At 40.0% G+C, this 25024-nt stretch overlaps 1 protein-coding gene across 1 annotated transcript in view; it reads left to right on the forward strand.

Moving 5' to 3' along the window:
- Positions 1-24018, forward strand: part of ANKRD42 (ankyrin repeat domain 42) — a 129282-nt gene extending 105264 nt beyond the window's left edge. The window contains 3 exon segments of the mRNA XM_037839766.1: positions 15882-16008; positions 19440-19584; positions 23906-24018. Coding sequence (XP_037695694.1) covers positions 15882-16008; positions 19440-19584; positions 23906-23995 — 362 coding nt within the window. The 3' untranslated portion in view covers positions 23996-24018.
- The last annotated feature ends 1006 nt before the right edge of the window (positions 24019-25024 follow it).

Consider the following 25024-nt stretch of genomic DNA (forward strand, 5'->3'; position numbering starts at 1 on the left):
CCCCAAACACCCCATAGCTCTTGTCAGCCCTTAATTATTTGTCCCTAGTATTTGTGTGGTACTAGTAAGGTATTCCTATTAATTATACTCCCTAGTGTGCAATAGGTAGTCTTTTCCCATATACCACTCTGTTGTCAACTCTCTGTACCAGTGTCATACCTTAGAAGTATATCAGGCAAGCACCTGTCTATATTTGTATGCTGATTTGTGGGATACATGCCTTTAAACAACACCTTTCAATCCTGTTTGCCTTCAATGCAGCTCTGATATTTATGATCCCATTAACAATCATCACCCCTATCCATTCCCATACCTTTAAATTCACCCTTCTTAACATATCTGACTATATTAGGTTATCATTCCCCCTTCACTAGCTTCTGTCTCTCTCTACATCCCCAGTATTGTACATTATAATTTGCAGTGTTCAAGTAGTACTATCAGAATTTTCTCCCTATCTGTATTATTATTGTAGCATGTGTGCACTATTATGTACTATAGAACGTATCTGTACTATTATTTTCTTAAATCTTTTTCTTTAGATGGTCTTACTTTTTTGACTTATGTAACTTTATTTATGAAGGAAACTTTAGATCACTACTAATTGAAAACCAGTATCACTTGCCAAAATAGAAGATAAGCTTAAAAATAAATGAAATAACTAGACAATGCTGTTAAGTTGTAACTGGACTTGCTAGCTGAGAGCTCTGAGTCAGAGCTGGTCTTTGCTCTGTTCAAGAGGGAGACAATAAGAGTTGAGCTGTTAAGAAACACCAGCAGCAAATTGAGTCTTTTTCATTGAGGTAATTTGGAGAATTGAAAGATAATTAAGTAAGATTAAGTTAGTATGTGCATCGATTTGATTTGATTCCAGTAAACCCCTTAAAACCACTCTTTATGGAATGCTGCCCTGTGGAAATGCCACTCATTCATTGCACATGGATATGCATTACAGAGAGAGAGAGAGGTGAAGTGAGTTAGCACATTAAGAAGTTCTGATAATCCTGCCAATGCCATGGGCTTTGAACAGCATCATTCATGCGTGTCCAGGTGGTAGGGGTGCAAAGAAATGGTGTCCTAAATCTAATTAGTATCTCAGAGCCATGAGCCTTGTCTCTTCCGCACCCAGGATGAGAAATTCCCCATCTTCACCAATTTGCCCTCTGTCTCCTTCACACTTCTGAGATGATGTTCTACAAGCTTTGCAGGAGGAAGAAATCATCTTTCAGCAAGGTTTACAGAGGATGAGATGCAGTTTCTATCCAGCTTTGTCCAGTGTTCTCATCTTCAATAAGGGGAGCTCTGCTTTTACTGTTTTAAATATTGGTGGTCCCATGGCCAAGTTCTTTATTGTGCTCCAGATGTTTACACTTCACTTTTCCTCTAATTCTCTCCACTGCCTTCAAACTCCAAGGATACGGATATATGCTGTCGATCTTCTCTGAAGAAAGGTTGCTGGCATCCCGGGTTCCTCCGTCCGATATCAAGGCACATAGTCACCATCTGCTGGTCCTTCTCTCCTAGGTTTCATTGTTTTCAGCTTCTGGTTCCAGGGACTCAGCTTCTACAGGTGTGTCCTTGTTTCTCATCTCTCTTGAGTTAATTTTTGTGTAGGGTGTGAGGTAGGGATCCTCTTTCATTCTTTTGGGTATGGATATCCAGCTCTCCCAGCCCCATTTGTTGAAAAGACTGTTATCTCCCAGTTCATTGGTTTTGGGGGCCTTATCAAAGATCAGTTGAACGTAGATCTGGGGGTCTATCTCTGAATTCTCAATTTGATTCCATTGATCAATATGTCTACCTTTGTGCTAGTACCATGCTGTTTTGACTACTGTGGCTTTATAATAAGCTTCAAAGTCAGGGAGTGTAAGTCCTCCCACTTCAGTTTTCTTTTTTAGAATGTTTTTAGCAATTGGAGGCATCTTTCCCTTCCAAATAAATTTGATAACTAGCTTTTCCAAGTCTGTGAAGTAGGTTGTTGGAATTTTGATTGGGATAGCATTGAATTTGAAGAAGAGTTTGGGTAGAATTGACATCTTAACAACACTTAGCCTTACTATCCATGAACATGGAATATTTTTCCATCTTTTTAGGTCCCTTTCTATTTCTTTTAGTAAAGTTATGTAGTTTTCTATGTATAGGTCTTTTACTTCCTTGGTTAAATTTATTCCTAGGTACTTGATTTTTTTAGTTGCTGTTGAGAATGGAATCTTTTTCTTCAGTGTCTCTTCAGTTAGGTCATTTCGGTGTATAGGAACATTAGTGATTTATGTGCATTAACCATGTATCCCGCTTCTTTGCTAAATTTGCTTATTAGTTAGCTCAGGTAGCTGTGTATGTTGTCAATTTCTCAGGGTTTTCCAGATATAAGATCATATCATCTGCAAATAATGACAGTTTTGCTTCTTCCTTTCCCATTTGGATGCATTTTATTTCTTTGCCTTGCTGGATTGCTCTGTCTAGCACTGTGTTGAATAACAGTGGTGACAGCGGGCATCCTTGTTTCATTCCTGATCTTAGAGGGAAGGCTTTCAGTCTCTCACCGTTGAGTACTATGCTGGCTGTGGATTTTTCATATATGCCCTTTATCATATTGAGGAACTTTCCTTCAGTTCCTACCATTTGAAGTGTTTTTATCAAAAAAGGATGCTGGATTTTGTCGAATGCTTTTTCAGCATCTATTGAGATGATCATTTGATTTTTCCTTTTTGATTTGTTACTGTGTTGTATTACATTGATTGATTTTCTTATGTTGAACCGTCCTTGCATGCCTGGAATGAAGCCCAGGAATTGTGTATGATTTTTTTTTTTAATTCAGTTTTACTGAAATATATTCACATACCATACAATCATCCATGGTATACAATCAACTGTTCACAGTACGATCATATAGTTATGCATTCATCACCACAATCTATTTCTGAACATTTTCCTTACCTCAGAAAGAATCAGAATAAGAATAAAAAATAAAAGTAAAAAAAGAACACCCAAACCACCCCCCCATCGCACCCTATTTGTCATTTAGTTTTTATCCCCATTTTTCTACTCATCCATCCATACACTAGATAAAGGGAGTGTGATCCACAAGCTTTTCACAATCACACTGTCACCCCTTGTAATCTACATTATTATATAATCGTCTTCAGGAGTCCAGACTACTGGGTTGGAGTTTGGTAGTTTCAGGTATTTACTTCTAGCTATTCCAGTACATTAAAACCTAAGAGGTGTTATCTATATAGTGCATAAGAATGTCCACCAGAGTGACCTCTCGACTCCATTTGAAATCTCTCAGCCACTGAAACTATTTCGTCTCATTTTGCATCCCCCTTTTGGTCAAGAAGATGTTCTCAATCCCACGATGCCGGGTCCAGATTCATCCCCGGGAGTCATATCCTGCATTGCCAGGGAGATTTACACCCCTGGAAGTCGGGTCCCATGTAGAGGGGAGGGCAGTGAGTTCATCTGCTGAGGTGGCTCAGTTAGAGAGAGAGAGGGACACATCTGCGCAACAAAGAGGTACTCAGGGGGAGATTCTTAGGCACAATTATATGCAAGTTTAGCCTCTCCTTTGCAGTAACAAGCTTCATAAGGGCAGGTCCCACGATCGAGGGCTCAGCACATCAAACCGCCAGTCACAATGTTTGTGACAACATCAACTCCAGTACAGGTTAGAAAGTCCAACAGTTCTGCACCTTTCCCCAGCTCCTCGGGGCGGTGGGGAGGGTGAGGCTGTAAATATATTTTTTATTCTCTTCCCAAATTACTTTGGGATGTGTCGCTATTTCACTCTAACCTATATTAGCCTACCGTATCTCACTTCCTATTCAAAGTTCCATGTAATTGTGGTGTTCGAACAAACTGACTGTAGAGTTATACTGTTTAGAAAATATAGATCCTGCACCAAATAGACATCTCTTCCCTTGGTCCCACATGGAAGTTGAAGTTTTAAAGCACAGTCAGTTTCAACCTTTACCCTTTGGCCTAGTTTGCCCTAGTCTGAACCAGATCTGCTTCATTCATATCACTAATTGAAGTCTGGGCTCTTTTTCACCTTTTTTTTTTTAACAGTTGCTGTATGCACTAATACTGACATTTATATCTGCCGAGCTCTAGCTCTGAGTTTCAGGTATCTCAGAGATACGCATTGTTCCAGAGACCAATCGGGTTTGTGTATGATTTTTTTTAACGGGTCTTTGGATTCGATTTGCAAGTACTTTTTTGAGATTTTTGGCACCTATGTTCATTAAGGAAATTGGCCAGTATTTTTCCTTTCTTGTAGCATCTTTACCTGGTTTTGGTATTAGAGTGATATTAGCTTCATAAAATGAGTTAGGTAGTTTTCCATTTTCTTCAATGTTTTGAAAGAGTTTAAATAAGATTGGTGTCAGTTCTTTTTGGAAAGTTTAGTAGAATTCCCCTGTGAAGCCATCTGGCCCTGGGCATTTATTTGTAGGAAGCTTTTTGATGACTGATTGGATTTCTTTGCTTGTGATTGGTTTGTTGAGGTCTTCTATTTCTTCTCTGGTCAGTCTAGGTTGTTCGTGTGTTTCCAGGAAATTTCACATTTACTCTACATTATCTAGTTTTTGGCGTACAATTGTTCTATCATCCTCTTATAATTTTTAAAATGTCTTCAGGATCCGCAGTAATGTCACCTGTCTCATTCATTATTTTGTTTATTTGGGTCTTCTCTCTCTTTGAATTTGTCAGTCTAGCTAGGGGCTTGTCAATCTTGTTGATCTTCTCAAAGAACCAACTTTTGGTTTTATTTATTCTCTCTATTGTTTTTTTTTTGTTCTCTATGTCATTTATTTCTGCTTTAATCCTTGTTATTTCTTTTATTCTGCTGGTTTAGGACTAGTTTGCTGTTCATTTTCTAGCTTCTTCAGTTGTTCCATTAGTTCTTTGGTTTTAGGTCTTTCTTCCTTTTTAATGTATGCATTTAGAGCTATAAATTTCCCCCTCAATACTGCCTTCGCTGCATCCAGTGTTTTTTTTAAGGCAATTTTATTGAGCTATAATCACATAACATACAGTCATTCAAAGTGTACAATCAGTTGTTCACAGTATCGTCATGTAGTGGTGCTTTCATCACCACAGTCAAACTTGGAACATTTTCTTTACTCCAGAGAATAAAATAAAAATTAAAATAAGAAAAAGAACATCCAAAACATCCCATTCCCTACCTCTCCCCATTGTTCATTTACTTTTTTTAAAAATAAGATTTATTCACACGCCCTACAGTCAGTTGATCACATTACCATCATATAGTTGTTCATCAGTCTATTTTTTTTAACATTTTCTTTGTACCAGAAAAAGTGATAATAAGAATAAAAAAAAAATAGTGAAAAAAGAACACCTAAATCATCCCCACCCCCCGCCCTATTTTTCCTTTAGCTTTTTGCCCTCATTTTTCTACTCATCCATCCATACACTGGATAAAAGGAGTGCGATTCACAAGGTTTTCCAAATCACCCTGTCAATGTAAGCTATATTGTCATACAGTCGTCTTCAAGAATCAAGGCCACTGGGTTGGGGTTTGATGGTTTCAGATATTTACTTCTAGCTATTCCAATACATTAAAACCTAAAAAGCGTTATCCATATAGTGTATAAGAATGTCCACCAGAGTGACCTCTCAACTCCATTTGAATTCTCTCAGCCACTGAAGTTTTATTTCGTTTCATTTCGCATCCCCCTTATTCTATTGTTTTTTTTTGTTCTGTATGTAATTTATTTCTGCTTTAATCCTTGCTATTTTTTTTCATTCACTTGGTTTAGGATTAATTTGCTGTTCATTTTCTAGCTTCTTCAGTTGCTCCATTAGTTCTTTGATTGTAGCTTTTTTTTTCCTTTTTTCCTTTTTAATGTATGCATTTAGAGCTATAGATCTCCCCCTCAGTACCACTTTTGCTGCATCCTATTGGTTTTGATATGTTGTGTTCTCACTTTCATTTGTCTCTATATATTTAGCAATTTCTCTTGCTATTTCTTCTTTAACCCATTGATTGTTTAGGAGTGTGTTGTTTAACCTCCAGGTATTTTTGAATTTTCTGTCTGTGATGTTATTGACATCTAATTGTATTCCATTGTGATCAGGTAATGTGCTTTGAATAATTTCAATCTTTTTAAATTTATTGAGGTTTGTTTTATGGCCCAGCATATCATGTATTCTGGAGAGTGTTCCATGGGCACTAAAGAAGAATGTGTATCCTGATGATTTGGGATGTAATGTTGTATATATGTCTGTTAAATCAAATTCATTTATCAGATTGTTTAGGTTTTCAGTTTCCTTACTGTTCTTCTGTCTGGTTGATCTATCTATAGGAGAGAGTGATGTGTTGAAGTCTCCCACAATTATTGTGGAAACATCAATTGCTTCCTTTAGTTTTGCCAGTGTTTTGTCTCATATATTTTGTTCACCTTGTTGGGTTCGGTTGGTGCACTAAGTTTGGGTGTGTTGTTGGTGCTGTCGGCCCTGAATGTGGGGCGTGTGTCTGGGTGGTTAGGGAGGCAGGGGAGCTATAATAATCAAACCTCCCAGGTGTTCCTGGAGATTTAAGGCTGTTGCAAGAGTCTAAATCTTCATTTCAGTCTTGCCACAGATTGTCTCTACCACTGACCCACAAGTCCTTGGTATTGGCGTATGGCTCCTGAGACTTGCGAGTGGGTCCCTCTTCCAAGCCGTGCCCTTCTAGGACCTCTGCTGAGGGAAGGTTGTGCTACGTCACAAGTGCGCGCCATCCCTCAAGGGAAGTTCTGGGCCGCCAGGCCATGTAGGTGTGTTCCCAGCCTGTTGTAAGGATGGCTGTATGGGGCGTGCCAATTTCCCCCTTTTCACACAGCTCCACCTTCCCAGCTCCAGGACAGTTAGCTGTGGGTGCACGAAAGGCTATTGTCCATGCCTGACACTGTGGTGTATGCGTGTGCTGCTGGAAACACCCCCCATCACACTGGGTTTCTTGGCGCGGCTCTGGGCTGAGGCCCCGGCACCAGGCAGGAGCGTTCCCAGCCCACCGGGAAGATGGCTGCACAGAGCATGTTTTTTTTCCCCTTTTGGCTAACCTCTGCCTTCTTCACTCCGAGACAATGAGCGGGTGTGCGGAAGTCTATCTTCCATGCCAGATATTGAGGTGTTCCCATGGCCTGTTCCTGCCTTGCTTCACTGTGCAGTTCTCGCTGCCATATCTGCAGCCACTTTTGGGTTTTTTTAAAAAAGAACTAGTCTGCCTCCAAACCCCAACCCTCGATTTCCCTACACTGCAGAGTGGCTGCCGTATATTCAGTGGCTTACTCACTTGTTTCAGAACACAGACTCCTGGTTTCACCAAGTGCACAGTCCCTGTGGATTTAGCAGACCTTGTCTAGTTGGTGCATCGCTGGAACTGATGTTCTGGGTCACTTTTTGGCTTTTATCTAGTATTTTTCACGAAGATGTTTTTTTGCCATGTCTTACCTCACCGCCATCTTAACATTCTGCCTATATGTGTCTGTTAAGGACAAATTCATTTATCACATTGTTTAGGTTTTCAATTTCTTTATTGGTCCTGTGTCTGGTTGATGTATCTATAGGAGAGAGGGATGTATTGAAGTCTCCCCCAATTATTGTGATAACATCTATTGCTTCCTTCAGTTTTGGCAATATTTGTCTCATGTTCTTTGGTGCACGTTGATTGGGTGCATAGACATTTATGATTGTTATTTCTTCTTGTTGAATTGTCTGTTTTTTTAGTGTATAGTGACCTTCTTTGTCTCTCATAACATCCTTGCATTTTTTTATTTTGAAATAAATTCAAAGTTATATGAACAGTTGCAAAAACAATACTAGCTCCATACACAGAATTCCATCATACCCTGACCCCCTTCCCCCGATAACTCAATCCACCAACTTTAACATGCTGTCACATCACTATTTCTTTCCCTCCCTATCTATCATCCATCATCTATTGCTCTGTCTTCTGAACATATGTGAGTTAGCTGCACACATCCTTGAACATAACACTATAATTCACGTATACACTTCCCATGAACAAGAACATTCTTTTATGCAATTCCATTAAGCGCAGCTAAGAAGTACAAGAGATTCAACAATGATACAAAGCTTACATTCTGTATTTCCTTTTCCTTATGTCTCAGCTGTGTCCCTTTGAGTCACCTGTCCTCTATCCTCCAATCCCATCCAAGTTCATCCTTAGCATTCAATTGTCATCTAGTTAGAATGTCTTTTTTTTTTTTTTTTCAGTTGTGGAAACATATATACAGCCTAAATCTTCCCATTCCACCCCCTCCCTAGCCTTCCATTAGTGGGATTAATCACATTTAGAATCTTGTAATGCTCTTTCCCACCATCCATTACTAGAAATTTCCCTTCACCTCAGACAGCACACCCTACACTCATTTCTTAACTCCCCATTGCCCCTTCCCCCATTTCTCTTAACCTAAACTCTACTTTTCATCTCTATGGTTATATTCTCTGATAATTTCTTTGTGTTTACTGTGGGGCTTAAAATTAACCTCTTAAATCCCTATCAATCTTGTTTTTCTTTGATACCACCTTCACTTCAATAGGACACATAAACTATGCTCCTATACTCCTCCATTCCCCCACCTTTATATAGTTGTCTAAAATTACATATTTTACATTGAGTTCAAAACCACTGATTTGTCCTTAGAGTTTGTGTATTTTATATCATGTAGGAAGTAAATAGTGGAGTTACAGTTCAAAAATTATTGACTTCTATTTGTATTCCATTGTGGTTGGAGAATGTGCTTTGAGTATCTTCATTTTTTTTTTTTTTTTTTTTTAATTTCTTGAGGCTTGTTTTATGTCCCAGCTTATGGTCCCTTCTGGCGATAGATCTGTGATCACTAGAGAAAAATGAGTGTTCTGGTGATTTGGGATGTAAGGTATTATATATGTCTGTTAAAATTCTCTATATCTCTTTCTCCTTTCTTTGTCTCTCTGTTGGTAAGGCTCCCTTTAGAATCTGAAGTGGGGCAGGTCTTTTATTGGCAAAGTCTCTCAGCATTTGTTTGTCTGTGAAAAATTTAAGCTGTCCCTTGAATTTGAAGGAGAGTTTTGCTGGATAAAGTATTCTTGGTTGGAAATTTTTCTCTCTCAGAATTTTAAATATGTCATGCCACTGCCTTCTCGCCTCCATGGTGGCCGCTGAGTAGTCACTACTTAATCTTAGGTTGTTTCCTTTATATGTGGTGAATTGCTTTTCTCTTGCTGCTTTCAGAACTTGCTCCTTCTCTTCAGTATTTGACAGTCTGGTCAGAATATGTCTTGGGATGGGTTTATTTGGATTTATTCTATTTGGAGTTCACTGAGCATTTATGCTTTGTGTATTTATATTGTGTAGAAGGTTGGGGAAGTTTTCGCTCACAATTTCTTTGAATACTCTTTCTAGACCTTTACCCTTCTCTTCCCCTTCTGGGACACCAATGAGTCTTAAATTTGGATGTTTTATTTTATCTATCAGATCCCTGAGATCCATTTCGAGTTTTTTTTTTGTTTTTTTTCTCCATTCTTTCTTTTGTTCTTTCATTTTCTGTTCTGTGGACTTCTAGGACACTGAGATGTTGTTCAGCTTCCTCTAGTCTTGTATTGTGAATATCCATAGTCTTTTTAATTTGGCCAACAGTTTCTTTTATTTCCATAAGATCTTCTGTTTTTTTTTATTTAGTCTTGTAATGTCTTCTTTATGCTCTTCTAGGGTCTTCTTTATGTCACTTATGTCCTGGGCCATGGTCTTCTTGACATCCTTTAAATCCTTTGCCATGTTTTCGTTCCTTGATTGTAGTTCTTTAATTAATTTTGCGAGGTACTGCGTTTCTTCTGATATCTTGATTTGTGTGTTTGGAGTTGGATTCTCCTTATCGTCTGGTTTTATCATATGCATTAAGATTTTCTGTTGTTTTTGGCCTCTTGGCATTTGTTTTGCTTGATTAGGGTTCTTTCAAGTTGTAACAAAAAAAGGATATCGATCTAATTTTTCAGAAACACAGTTTGGTGACGTACACTTTCTCTAACTAACCAGCAGATGGCATCTGTGAGTCACCTATATCCCTCAAGTCAGTTCTCAACCTTGTTCCCACAGCGTATGGGGAAATGATTCTTGTGGGTTCAGTTGGAGAACTCAGTTTGGGTGTGTTGCTGGAGTCGTCTGCCCTGAATGTGGGGTGTGTGTATGGGTGGCCAAGGAGGAAGGGCAGTTTTAATGTTCAAATCCCCCAGGTTCCAGGAGATTCAAGGCTGCTGCAAGAGTCTAAGCCTTCATTTCAGTTCAACCCCAGACCCTCTCTCTCGCTGTCCCACAAACCACCGGACTTGGCGTAGCGTCCCTGGGTTCTCTGAGCAGGTCCCCCCTCCCAGCCACGATCCTCCAGGAGCTCACCCGAGGGAATGCCATCCTACGTCACCAGTGCACGCCGTCCCTCAAGGGAAGCCCTGGGCCACCGGGCCGTGCTGCGGCACGCTCTCAGCTCGTTTCAGAATGCAGAATGTGTGAGGCTGTCTTTACTGCAATGCCTTTGCAGGCTGAGAACAGCTGAGGTTTTCTCCACAGAGAGAGAGAGAGGGACAGAAAAACTCCCAGGTTCACCCATCAGCCAGATAGCACCTGATCCTCTGGGCTCCCTATCCTGAGACAGATATGTGCCCCTACTCTCCCAAGGTCAGTTGTCACCAAAAGCCTCTGTTGAGGATTCGCTGTCTGTATTGAGCAGTTAATATTAAAACCTCACTTGGAGCTGGGCTGAGAGAGTGCACGGTGCAGCTTCCATGAGGGAGGGGCTCTCAGCTCTAGGCTCTCGGCTCTCAGCGCGGGTCCGCAGTTTTACTTACAGATTTTATGCTGCAGTCTCGGGCATTCCTCCCAATTCAGGTTGGTGGATGATGAGTGGACAGTTGCGTTTGTCTCCCCGCTGTTATTCCAGGTTATTTACTGGTTTTTTGGTCATTTATGAATTGTTCTGGGGGGGACTAAGTCTTCCACTTCTCTCTATGCCACTATCTTCAACATCCTTGCATTTTAAGTCTATTTTATCTGAGATTAATATTGCTACTCCTGTTTTGTTTAGGCTGTAGCTTGCGTGGAATATTTTTTTCCATCCTTTCACTTTCAATTTCTCTGTGTTTCTGGGTCTAAGATGAGTCTCTTGTATGAAACATATTGATGGTTCATATCTTTTAATTCATTCTGCCAATCTGTATCCTTTAATTGGGGAGTTTAATCCATTCACATTCAATGTTATTACTGTGAAGGCACTTATTGAATCAGCGATCATATCCTTTGGTTTTTCTTTGTCAGACTTTTTTTTTCCCCTCTCCCTCTTTATTTCCTCTAACGTACCCTGACTAGAACTCTCTAGTTCCAGGCCCTTCTCCATTCCTCTCTCTCCTTTCTGTTTTTTCTCCGCCAGTAGGGCTGCCTTTAGTACCTCAAGTAGGGCAGGTCTCTTGTTAGCAAATTCTTTTAGCATTTGTTTGTCTGTGAAGATTTTAAACTCTCCCTCAAATTTGAAGGAGAGCTTTGCTGGATAAAAAATCCTTGGTTGGAAATTTTTCTCTTTCAGCATTTAAAATATGTCACACGACTGCCTTCTCACCTCCATGGTGGCCACTGAGTAGTCACTGCTTAGTTTTATGTTATTTCCCTCGTATGTGGTGAATTGCTTCTCTCTTGCTGCTTTCAGAAGTTCCTCCTTCTTTTCAGCATTTGACAGTCTGATCAGAATATGTCTTGGAGTGGGTTTATTTGTATTTATTCTGTTTGGAGTTCATTGGGCATCTATGATTTGTGAATTTATGTCGTTTAGAAGGGTTGGAAAGTTTCCCCCAACAATGTCCTTGAATACTCTTCCTAGATTTTACTCCTCTCTTCCCCTTCTGGAACACCTATGATTCTTATATTTGTGCAGTTCTTGTAGTCCATCATATCCCTAAGATCCATTTCAAATTTTCCGATTTTTTTCTCCATTCATTCTTTTGTACTTTCACTCTCCAAAACAGTTTCTTCCATTTCACTTACTCGTTCATCACGTTCATCTAATCTTCTCCCATGTGTTTCCAGGATCTTTTTAATTTGATCAACAGTTTCTTTTATTTCCATAAGCTCATCTACTATTTTATTTACTCTTGAAAATTCTTCTTTATGCTCTTCTAGGGTCTTCTTCATGTTCTCTGTATCCTGAGCCATGATCTTGTTGTTTGCGATTACTTCTTTGATTAATTTCTCCAAGTTCTGTGTCTCCTCTGGTTTTTTGATTTGGGCATTTGGGTTATCCATATCTTCTGGTTTCTTAATATGCTTTAAAATTTTCTGTTGTTTTTGGGTTCTTGGCATTTGCTTATCTTGATAGGGTTCTTAAAAGGATATGTAGGCTTAGTTGAACAATTATCCATAATTTGCCAGAGCTACAGATTTGTAAAGTATACTTTCCCTGACCTACCAGCAGATGCACTGCCCCCTCCCCAGCCACCTCTTACCCTCAAGTCAGTTCCCTCCAACTTCATCTGTGCAGCCAGCGGGGTCCAAACCTTGTGGAGGTCCAATCAGTGCACCAATTTTCCATGTGCAGTTGGGGCCACCGGCCCTGAGGGTGAGGCAAATGCCCTGAGCAGTTAGGCAGGGAAGATGGCTTTAAGACCCAGAATTCCCAGCCATTCCCGGGGCTGACTGTAATACCTTAGGATTGTTGCACAAGTCAAACCCTTCAGCTCAGATTCCCCACAATCCCTCTCTGCCTTGGGCCCACAAATCCCTGGGATTTGGTGTAGGGCTCTTTGTAATTCCATGAGGGAGCCTATCTCTCAGCTGTGCATTCTGCGGGCCTCCATGGAGGGAGACTGCACGTCACAGGTGAGCAGAATCCCCACGGGGAGCTCTCAGCTGTGGTGCTGTGAAGGGGTGTCTCCCAGCCCGCTAAAAGATGGCTTTATGGGGCGTGGTAACTTCCCACTTCCGTGGTCCTCTGCCTGCTGCAGCGTCCCGTTCCTGGCTCCGGGACAATTAGCTGTGGTGTGTGAAAGACTATCACCCATGCCAGATACTGATGCAGGTGCCCAGGGTGTGGAAGGCACTCCCCACCGCGCTCAACTGTGCAGCTCTCACTACCGGATCCACAGCCACTTTTGGATTTTAAACTAACTTGCCTCCAAACGCTGACCCCAGGTTTCTCCCCACTGTGGCTGCTGAGTGCTGTTTCCCCAGCAGGTCAGACACTCGATTCTGAACGCAGTTTCTTGGTTTCACCAAGTGCATAGTCACTGCAGCTGTAGGGGACCTTGTCCAGCCAGTTGAACCCTGAAACTGCTATTCTGGAGCACTTTCTTTCTTTTATCTAGTGTTTTTCATGGAGAAGAATTTTGCTGTATTTCTCCTAATCAGCCTTCTTGAATCTCTCTCCGTTTCTTGTTTTGCTTAACTTCAAATCAGTTCGATCAAGTCCCCAAATTCCCTTTCTCTTGTAAAATTTTCTTAGTAATCACTTCTCCCTGCAGTCCACTCCCATGCCTGCGCACAATTGCCTGACAGCTTTATTTTAAACAGCTTTATTGAGGACAATTCATATGCCATACAGTTCACTCATTTAAATTGTACAATTCAATGGTTTTTAGTATATTCACAGGTTTATGCAACCATCATCCCTATTAATTTCAGAACATTGCCAGAATCCCCAAAAGAAACTCTACACCCATTTGTAGTCACTCCCCATTAACCCCAACCATCCCCTCTCCTATCTTCCACTAGCCCTAGGCAACTGCTAATCTACTTTCTGTCTCAATCAATTTACCTATTCTGGAGATTTCATATAAATGGAATCATATCATATGTGGTCTTTTGTGACTGACTTATTTACAAAATAATAATGTAGCATAACATTTTAAACTTTTAAAGGTTCATTCATGTAGCATGGATCAGTCCTTCATTCCTTATTTATGGCTTAATAATATTCCATTGTATGGCTGTACCACATTTTGCTTATCCATTCATCAATTGATGGACATTTGGGTTGTTTTCACTTTTGGCTATTATGAGAAATGCTGCTGTGAATATTTATGTACAAGCTTTTATGTGGACATTTCTCTTGGTCCACATATGCCTAGAAGCGAAATTGCTGGATCATATGGTCATTCTGTGTTTAAAATTCTGAGGAACTACCAGCCCGTTTTCCAGAGTGGCTGCGCTAGTTTACATTCTCACAAGCAGCAGTTGTTATTGTGTGAATTTTTTTACGATAGACATTTTAGTGGGTATAGAGTGGTATCTCATGGCTTTGCCATGCTTTGATGTTTGCAGTGAGCAGAGGGACCTATATATAAAGTTAGGTGCTACTTTATTGTCCCTCTTAATTTTATTCAAGGGCAAAACCAAAGGACTAAACCTGTCTTGGGATATTAGGTTTTGTCAGAGCACTTACAGGGGACTGGTTGAATTTCTTGTTATCCTAGACCTCCTGGAACTGAGCCTCCCTCAATTCAGAGCATTCTTTTGTGAACCCTGCTTAGGACCCTGGCCTCATAGAACCCTATAGCCATTTGAGGTCTGACAGCTGGCTCAGCATTCCTGTCACATGCCATCCAGCCTTCAGTGATAAAGCACCCACTATTGCCCAGGGTCCCATTTCCATCTTTGACAGGGTTCTTCTGAGGATTAAATTGTATAAGGTATATTGAGATAGTGTCTTGCACATTATATGCACTCCTAAATATATGGTAGCTTTTATTGTTTTTGTTGGGAAGTTTTTCCTTTATGTTGAAATCTGTCTTCCTGGAGCTAATTCTAATTACTCCTTAGTTCTTCCCTCTGAGGACTGCTTAGAACAGTTGTTTCAAAATATAGCCTTTCAAATATTAAATTATTATACAAGCCAAATAGCCACAGCTCTTGCAGCCTTTATTCATCTTGCTTGCTAGTAGTTATGGTGATTTACAACCCTGTCTACTCATTAGAATTGTAAGAGGAGCTTTTACCTAAATACAGATAGTTGAATTTGTAGGTCTGGGATGGGCACCCCACTTGATTCTGTGCATAGCCTGATTTGAAAACTGCAGCACTAACCAATTGTTAGGTAAATTAAAGTACTAAGTATTAGGGAGAAGCAGCTGTGATTTACTGAACTGACCGCAGAGAACAGAGTTTCTCTACCTATGCACTATTGACATTTTGGACCAGATATTTCCCTTTTTGTGGGCTGTCCCGTGCATTATGGGATGATTAGTAGCATTCCTGGCCTCTACCTGCTGGCTGTCAGTAGCATCCATCTCTCCCCCATCCTCCCAGTTGTAACAAGGAAAAATGTTTACAAATATTGGCCATTGCCCCCTGGGGGAGAAAGTCACTGCAGGCTGAGAACCATGCCATAAAGTATGAAAAAATCAGTTTTTATAGTTGGAGAATAGCTAACAGCAGCTCTCAACACACTTCCTTCTCTTAGTATCCTCTTGCATAGATATTAGAAGTGACTAATTACAAAATTTAGGGGGCTTAATTCTGCTTTGTTTTAAATAAGCATATTTCACTTTTTCTTATTTCATGACATACAGTGGATTATACATGGTCCTGTAATATACCACTAGTCCTAAAACACTGCTAGTCCTCTTTAAATCTTATTCTTAGTATTAATAGTCATAATAAAGTAGTACATTTTTTCGATAGCAGGGAAAAAATCCCGAGTAGGTAATATTCCATTACTGTTCATCCTGCATTCCACTGCTGGTGTCTCCCCCTCCGGGCATGTGCTCCCTCCCCCGTCCTTCTCCCCAGGCTGCGCAGACACTGGCTTTAGAGGAAGAAGATGCTTCTGTGGACCAGCAGCCTGTGAGCACACGCACCTGTAGCTGGCTAAACCAGGTTCCTATTCAACTCTGTCTTACAGTGAGAGCTTATAAGAAAATTGTAGAATTGAAGCACCTCCTGGAAATTGCTGAGAGCAACTATAAGCACTTGGGAGGAATAACAGACGAAGATCTAAAGCAGAAGAAAGAACGACTTGAATCTGAAAAGTAATGTCTTCAAAACTTTAATGTTTTGTTTTAAATTGCCCCTATAATTGCCATGAGAGGGTTTGTTGACCAGCAACTTGTTCTTTCATGCCTGTCAAAGATTATGTTCCATCTCATTTTCCTCTTAAGCCCCCAGATGTAGAAGGAGTTAAGATGATTTTGAGACCACAGCTACTTTGAGCTTCTCCCCAGCATGGGTGACACGGTCTCTAAATATCCCCGTCAGGTTGGACTGCCTCCTCAGGAATCTGAGATCCAGGCCTGTGTTCCTTCAATATAGTATCCCCCACAGTGAATGCGTTGGGGTCCAGGCTCAGTGAGCAGTTGTATAGCTGCCCTCACCTTTCAACTGCATCCTGATTTGGCTCTCTGAATCTTTGGCACCACTTTCCTTAATTAATTAATGGTTGCTGGAATAGAGGATGCCTAGTGCATCCTTCCTCCCACCGTCTGCCTGCTGATCTGCTTTCCAAGAGCGGACAGGGAACAGAGAAAGATATGACTGAAGATGTAGTTTAGTCAAAACATGATCTGTAAGGAGCAGTACACATAAATTCTCTTCCCCATTTTCTACTTTCTTTGTTCTTTCCTTTGGTTGCATCTCTTTGCCTCAAGCTCTTAAAACCTGTTTCCCTTTCCTCTACCCCCTTCTGAATTTACCCTCAAAAAGAGATTTGGTAAACATATTCAGTCTAAAGTCTAAATCCTTGATAAGGATTAATGTGTTATTCTTCTATGGGTACTTGGGAGTTTGAACAGAAGATAAGCTCTTAAGCAGAAATACTCTATGATTTTAGACTCTAGGAAGCTGAGACAGAGCTTTTTTTTTTTTTTTTTTAAATCAGGAAACCCTCTCACAAATTACATGGTATAGTTAGCTAGCACCCACTGCCTCTGTTCTGCTTAAGGTGTTTTGAGATGTAGAATATTTTCATTATTAGCCTTTGCCTCAAGAGCCTAGCAGAAGGTTCTTAGATCCGTTGTAGTATAGCAGAATGCTTCATGGTGGGGCAATTATATCGTAGAAAACCCCTTAGAGACATTATTTCATGTGATTTTCAGAACTCCATGAGGTATTATTATTCTTTCTATTCAGGTTAAGAAACCAAGACAATATAAAGGTTAAGTAACTTGCCTAAAGTCAGAATAGTGGGGGTGGGTGGGGTGTGGAGCCAGCATTTGAGCCTGAGCCTCTGTGACTTCAACTCTCTTGTTTAAGAACATATGAGATTTTAATTGTCCTTAGTGGAACTTTTAACTCTGATGGTTACAAAATAGTCTATCATTGTGAAGTAATACTATTGATATAAGTGATTTCTCAACAGAAATGTTATTTATTTTTTTTAAAGATTGATTTAGCCTTTGTGTCATAATGTACCTGTGTGTCAGCTGAGAACGCAGTATTTCTTCTAAATTGCACCCTGAATAAGCTTTAAATCTTCTCTAGCATTTGTTCTCCACTTCACATTGAGTGCATTTTTAGATATTTATTTTTGAGGGAAAAAACTCCTGGATTTAGATCTAGTTGTAAAGAAAAAGTGGATAAGTATCAGTTTGAGGGATGTCCTTTGATTTTATTATATCATTAGTTAAATCAAACTCATTATAATACAATAAAATGTAGTTGAATTACTCTGTTCTGGGGATAATTTTCCTGTATTTGTTGAACTTCTAGGCTTCCACAGTTGACATTCTTTTTCCTCATCTCCAGTCTTAACCCCACTCACTTCTGTACCAGAGCTACCATTGCACTCTTACATTCTTCTTCTTGGGACTTGGCCCTCAACTCAGCAGAAATACTCTCTTAGTGTGGGATTTCTATTGAATAGAATTCTCAGGAATTCTATTTTTTTTTTTTAATCTTCATTTTATTGAGATATATTCACATACCACACAGTCATACAAAACCGTACTTTCGATTGTTTACAGTACCATTACATGGTTGTACATTCATCACCTAAATCAATCCCTGACACCTTCATTAGCACACACACAACAATAACAAGAATAATAATTAGAGTGAAAAAGAGCAATTGATGTAAAGAAGAACACTGGGTACCTTTGTCTGTTTGTTTCCTTCCCCTATTTTTCTACTCATCCATCCATAAACTAGACAAAGTGGAGTGTGGTCCTTATGGCTTTCCCAATCCCATTGTCACCCCTCATAAGCTACATTTTTATACAACTGTCTTCGAGATTCATGGGTTCTGGGTTGTAGTTTGATAGTTTCAGGTATCCACCACCAGCTACCCCAATTCTTTGGAACCTAAAAAGGGTTGTCTAAAGTGTGCGTAAGAGTGCCCACCAGAGTGACCTCTCGGCTCCTTTTGGAATCTCTCTGCCACTGAAGCTTATTTCATTTCCTTTCATCTATTCCTTTTATCATCCAGTTATAAGGTAAGAAAAAAAAAAACACACTGCAGTCCCCCAAAAAACAAACCATGGTTCAAGCCACAACATCTCTTATTTAGATTATTTTAACAGCCTGCTAATAGGTCTCCAGACTCCTGTCCTGGCCTCATACCCTGCAGTCTATTCCCAACGCAGCATCCAGAGTAATGTTAAAACTGAAGTCAGGTCGGACATTTCTCTGTTCAAACCTCCACTGTTTCCCTTTTCATTCAGAGTAAAAGCAAAGTCTTAATTATGACTTAAATGCCCTGCTAATAGGTCTCCAGACTCCTGTCCTGGCCTCATACCCTGCAGTCTATTCCCAACGCAGCATCCAGAGTAATGTTAAAACTGAAGTCAGGTCGGACATTTCTCTGTTCAAACCTCCACTGTTTCCCTTTTCATTCAGAGTAAAAGCAAAGTCTTAATTATGACTTAAATGCCCTACTTGTTCTGGCCCCTTGGTATCCCTCCCTTTGATTCTCTAAACTACTCCAGCAACATGGGCTGCTTGTTTTCTTCCAACTCACCCGGCATACTTCTGCCTTAGGGCCTTTGAACTTGCTATTTCCTCTCTCTGGAACGCTTTTCTGCCAGATGGTTCTCGCTCTTTTTCCTACAGGACTTTGATCAGAAGCTCTCTCACAAAGACCTTCCCTAGCCACTGAATATTGTTAAACCCCTCCTCCAACGACATTTTATATCCCTCTTCCCTGGCTTTTTTCTCCCTTAACACTTTTCAATGGCTTGTACACCATATACTTATTTATTATTTATTTATTTTGTTTATTGTCTGTCCTCTTCCCCACTACTAACGTCACCTCCATGAGGACAGATTTTGGTATGTTTTGTTCACTCCTGTGTCCCCAGTGACTAGGCCAGTGCAGGCTCAGTAGACACTCAATATATATTTGTTCAATAAATGATTTCTTTGTTGTATTTGCCTTAAATATGATACATGGAGGCTTTTCACTGTTACCAAAAATATTTGGTAGTTGACATTAGAGATTGATTGAAAAAAAAATGTGTTTTCTTGACAGGACTGTCAAAGAGCTGCAGGGCCAGTTGGAGTATGAACGACTGCGTAGAGAAAAATTAGAATGTCAGCTGGATGGGTATCGAGCAGAGGTGGATCAACTCAGGGAGGCACTGCAGAAAATTCAGGTCCCCAGCTTGGTGGCTATGGTTGGTGTCCTTCTTAACACATTTATCTTTTCTGAGAAGTAGTATAGAAGAGTGGCTAAAGAATTCAGGCTGTGCACTGGACTATTTGGTTTTGAATCCTGGCTACAACTTTGTGGCTTGGTCATGTCTTTTAACCTCTCTGTGCTTCATCTGTAATCTGGAGATAATAATTTATACTTTCTAGAGTTACTGCTAGGATTAAAAGTGTGTGTGTGTTCTAAGCAGGGCCAGAACAGTCCTGGTTCATAGTAAGTGTGCAGTGTTATTGTTGTTATGATTGTGCCATATAAGTAGAAAATATTTTTTATAAACAGAGAAATTATTAAGATTCTAAAAACAGCTAGAGAATATGTATATTTTAATACTATAAATTATCAATAAAAGGACTTTGGAGTCCATTTCACAAAGCTTCAGCTCCTCCAACAGACAGATTTTAAGAGTAGAAAAAGTAAGAAAGTAGAAAGAGTTGAAGTTGTCATAGTATCCTTGCTTGGATTACAGAGTAATAAAAATGATCATTTGTATGGTACCTTACCTATACAAAGTTCTTTCACATGTTGTATGCCATTTGATCTGCCCCCATTTAACGTATGAGAATTCCGAGGCTCGGAGAGGTTAAGTGACTTATCTGAATTCACACAGCTGGTAATGGTGGATTCAATATTCAATCTCTAGTCTTTGTACTCCAAAACCTTGGCTATTTTTACCATTCCCTGCAGGAATTATGAATCTGGAATTCAGAATCTAACTCTGGAATATAAAAATGCTTGAAGTCATAAAAAGTACAAATGGGTAGAAAGAAGCTACAAAAGAAACTGACGTGAGAAATAGATTGTTCCAGTCTGCTAAAGCTGCACAAATGCAAAATACTAGAAATGGATTGGCTTTTACAATGGGGGTTTATTAGTTCACAAATTTACAGTTCTAAGGCCATGAAAATGTCCCAGTTAAGGCTTCAATAGGACAAAACGTTCTCTGAAGAAAGGCCGATGGCATCTGGGGTTCCTTTGTCGCATGGGAAGGTACAGGACTGGAGTCTGCTGGGCCTCTCCCAGGGTTAGCTTCTGGTTTCCGGTGCTTTCTCCAGAATGTCTCTGAGCTTTTGTCTTAGCTTTTCTCTCTCAGCTCCTGTGTGTTCTTGTTTTTCCCAAGGTGTTTCTCTCTGAGTGTATGGGGGTCCTCTCTTAGCTTCTCTGGGGCAAACTCTGGGTTTCTTCTCATAGCTTAGCATCTCCAAATGTTTGGGTCTGCATCAGCTCTCTTCAAAATGTCTTTGCCCTTTATCCTCTCACAGAGGATGCCAGTGAACTAATTAAGACCCTCCTTGAATGGGTGGAGTCACATCTCCATGAAAATAATCTAATGAAAAGGTCCCACCCAAAATTGGGTGGGTCACATCTCTATGGAAACAACCTAACCAAAAGATCCCACCCACAATAAGTCTGCACCCACCAGAGTGGATTAAAAGAATGGGGGGGGGGTAACATTTGTTCATTTGCATAAATTGGGTGTAACCGAAAGCAGAATGGCAAAGAATGATGGTCCCAGAGTACAGGGAGCTTGAGTCAGCTCTCCTGAAGTGCTCCACATTGCTGGTAGAGGGCAAGGTTTGAGGTGGGCTGGGCTGTGAAGTATTAAATCAGACCCAAGCCTGAGTACAGATGTTTCTGAGCAAGAAAAGAGAATTTTTAAATAGCTAAAAAGCAAAGAATTTCCAGGGAGACAATCAATTTGGAATGACTCAAAAGGTGTGCAGCTTAGGTGACTCTCCCTCTCCCCACCCCCCCAAGACTGTCCCATTTAGGTAGCAAGAGAAGAGCAATATATATTTCTACTTTTCAGGAGAACATGGGAGTTGGCAGAATTCCTGCCACAAGGTGGGGTGGTAATAGATTTGGAGTGAAAGAACAAGTTACATACTTGGTGTTAGTACAGGCGTTGGTATGTAACCATTATTTCAAGGATATTTGGAATCCTCAAGACTTCCAAGGAGTTAGCATACGTGAAAGGTAAAGAAAAGTCAGTATTACAGTTTTTGGAAGTCGTATGACTAATTATTAAAGACTAGAAAATTGGCTAGCTTTGACAAGTAGCTAACGTTTTTTTCTTTGTCCTTTCTATAATTCCATGCTGGTTGGATGAAGTTAAAATCCTGTCGTAACCTAGTGTTTTTGTTTCATGGACATCTTTGTATCCATCTATCCTTGAATCATATTGAGGGACTCCTAAAACCTGGGCATGGAGGCCATGAGTTAAGCACTTTCTTTTATATCTGCTTTTTCACTGCAGACTCCTGAGTGGGAACCAGATCTTATTCCTTTTTGTACGCCTACAGTATATACAGTGTATACAATGTACAGTTTGGTTGCAGGAGCTGAATGTTTTTTTTTTTTTTTTTTTTTTTTTTTGCTTTAAGACAGGATTGAGGACTAGTTTTGAGAAAATGAACTTTGGTATCACAAATGATCTGGTTTTGAATCCTGTCACTTTACTAAGTTTGTGACCTTGGGGAAGTTGTTCAACCTCTAACTTCTGTTCTCTTATCTATAAAATGTTGGTAATACAGCCTATCTTACCTCGTTATATTAAATGAGATATATGTATGTAAGATATGAAGTACAGTCCTTGCGATATGCTAAGTGCCCAAAAAAGGTTTGCTGGTATGCTTTTTTAAGGCAAGAGAACTTCTGTATCAATCACTGTGCCCACCAGTGCCTTACCACTATAAGAAAGGGCTAGCAGTTTCACCATCTAATCCTTTCTCAAGTTTTCAACTGAGAGACGGGGAGGCAACAGATGCATGCTTCTATTTTTCCAGGGGGTGTTTGGTTGACGGCAGCTTACTCCCATGTTGTCACATTACTATGTGAGTTAAGGCGACTGAGCTTATTAAAGCAAACATGGGCAGAACACCCTGGAGAATACTGACTAGCCATGAGCTCTCTGCGCTGACACGTGCCTCATGCTGTCTTGGAGACCTCATGTTCAGACTGTCTTGCCTAATTGGGTACAGGACATTTTTGAATGGAAGAATTCCTGAGACGATTAATAGCTAATGAACATCTTTTTTTAATAATTCAATTTTATTGAGATATATTCACATACCATGCAGTCATACAAAGCTTACAATCAGTTGTTCACAGTATCACCATATAGTTGTGCGTCCATCACCAGAATTAATTTTTGAATATTTTCATTACCACACACACAAAAGTAATAAGAATAAAAATTAAAGTGAAAAAGAACAATTAAAGTAAAAAAGAACACTGGGTGCTTTTTTTTTTCTACTCACCCATCCATACACTGGACAAAGGGGAGTGTGATCCACATGGCTTTCCCAATCACATTGTCACCCCTCATAAGCTACATTGTTATACAGTCGTCTTCAAGAGTTAAGGGTTCTGGGTTGTGGTTTGATAGTTTCAGGTATTTACTGCTAGCTATTCCAATTCATTAGAACCTAAAAAGGATTATCTATATTGTGCGTAAGAGTGCCCACTGGAGTGACCTCTTGGTTCCTTTTGGAATCTCTCAGCCACTGAAACTTATTTCATTTCACATTCCCCTTTTGGTCAAAAAGGTGCTCTCCAGCCCATGATGTCAGGTCCAGATTCCTCCCTGGGAGTCATAGTCCACGTTGCCAGGTATATTTATACTCCTGGATGTCGGATCCCACATAGGGGGGAGGGCAGTGAGTTCATCTGCCAAGTTGGCTTATAATGAGCATCCCTTTTGTTCCTAGTCCTCCCTTCCTCTTTCCCATAGCATTTATTAAGTGGTTATTCTGTGCTGGGTCCTGGAAATACCATGATGAATGAGAAATATTCTCAGAGACAGTGGGTGGGGTGAGGAGCAAAGTAGAAACTGAGATGAGAGCAACAGAGGGATGGATAGTGTGCTGTGGGAACTTAAGAGGAGGGAATGGAGGAGCCAGGATATGTGATTCCTAGAACTGTGTATGAGGCTTGCAAAGAATCCAGAGGTTGACATACTAGTTGACATACTTTACTTAACATTTTCAGCATTTCAATTAGCAGTATGTTATCAAATTTGAGAATAAGATAGAAACAGAAATAGGTGTTAGCTTTCTGGGGATATATTAGGTAGGTTACGACTTAATGGTATCTCAAGGTGCCTCCCAGTCTTATGACTTATGCGCTGGTACTTCAGATTTGGGACTTTACACAAAATCTTTAAAGAAACTTAACCATGCTAATATATCAACTGTGGGCTATTTTTTTTCTTTTGGAACAGGTAGTGTAGAAAGATGAAAATGTGTGCTAACATAGAAATTTTATTTAGCTCTCTTCCTTTGTTGTAGGGTGATGACTCTTCTTGTGAATCAAGCAAAGAGAAGAGGCAAGTGAAGAAAAAGCTGTCTTCTGGGGGAGTATTTGTGAGAAGATACTAGTCATTAAAATGACTTTAAATAAATTTGTTTGATTTTTCTCTTTTATTTTTATAATTGATATAAATGTAAATGTATATAAACCCATCTCAGATATGTTATTCCAATTCTGAAGGCATAAATATCATAGGGATTTTAAAAATTGCATGGACTCAGCTATAGTTCTGCCTAATATACTTTTAGAAAAGAATGACTTTATAATAGTAACCAAATACCTCACATGCAGAAAAATTTTACATACGCACTTTTAAAAGGAGGAAAACATCATGTGTGCTTAACTAAGATTACCCATTTTTAAATAATCTGCTTCAGAATTTGTCCTTCTGAATTTCAAGCTTTATAAGAAAGGACTACAAAAGAGGCAGCAGATTGGACAGGATAAGAAACACCTGGCTTTATTCTTTCTTCCCCTTTTTTTCCCCCAAGCTTACAGATCAGTTGTATGTTGCTAACCAAGAAACAACCATGGCTTTTCAGTTCAATTCTCATTTCAATTCCCTCATCCCCCCCCCCCCCCCTTTTTTTTTCCTTGTTGGGATGGGAAAGATTTGTGGCTATTTTTTGGCAGCTGTCTAGATCCTGTCTCCCCCTGAAGAGCTGATGATTAGCTTTGGGCTTCACTGGCAGCAGCCTTCTCCCTGTGCACCAGACTGCTCCCCCTCAGGACCGTGGCGGGTACTCACACGGGCACTAAGGGCCACCTTGGCCCGTTATCATCAGGAGCAGTTCACACTGGTTGAGGGTCCATAAGCAAGTTTACAAAATGACTTGACTTACCTCTCCTTTTGATAATATATTCAGTATTGTGAGTTTCCAGTAGATTGACAGTCAGCATTTATTGGGCACTTACTGTGCACAGTATCTGTGCCAAGTCCTTTACATACATTATCTCTTAATTCTCACAACAGTTGTATAAAGTAAGCATATTTTATAGATGAAGTAATTTGCCCAGGAACACAGCAAGGTGGGGCCAAGACACCAACCCAGGCAGGGAAACCTTTAATGTTAATACCTTGCATTAATGTGGTATGT

Source organism: Choloepus didactylus, chromosome 6, assembly GCF_015220235.1.
Source record: "Choloepus didactylus isolate mChoDid1 chromosome 6, mChoDid1.pri, whole genome shotgun sequence".
Taxonomy (NCBI): Eukaryota; Metazoa; Chordata; class Mammalia; order Pilosa; family Megalonychidae; genus Choloepus; species Choloepus didactylus.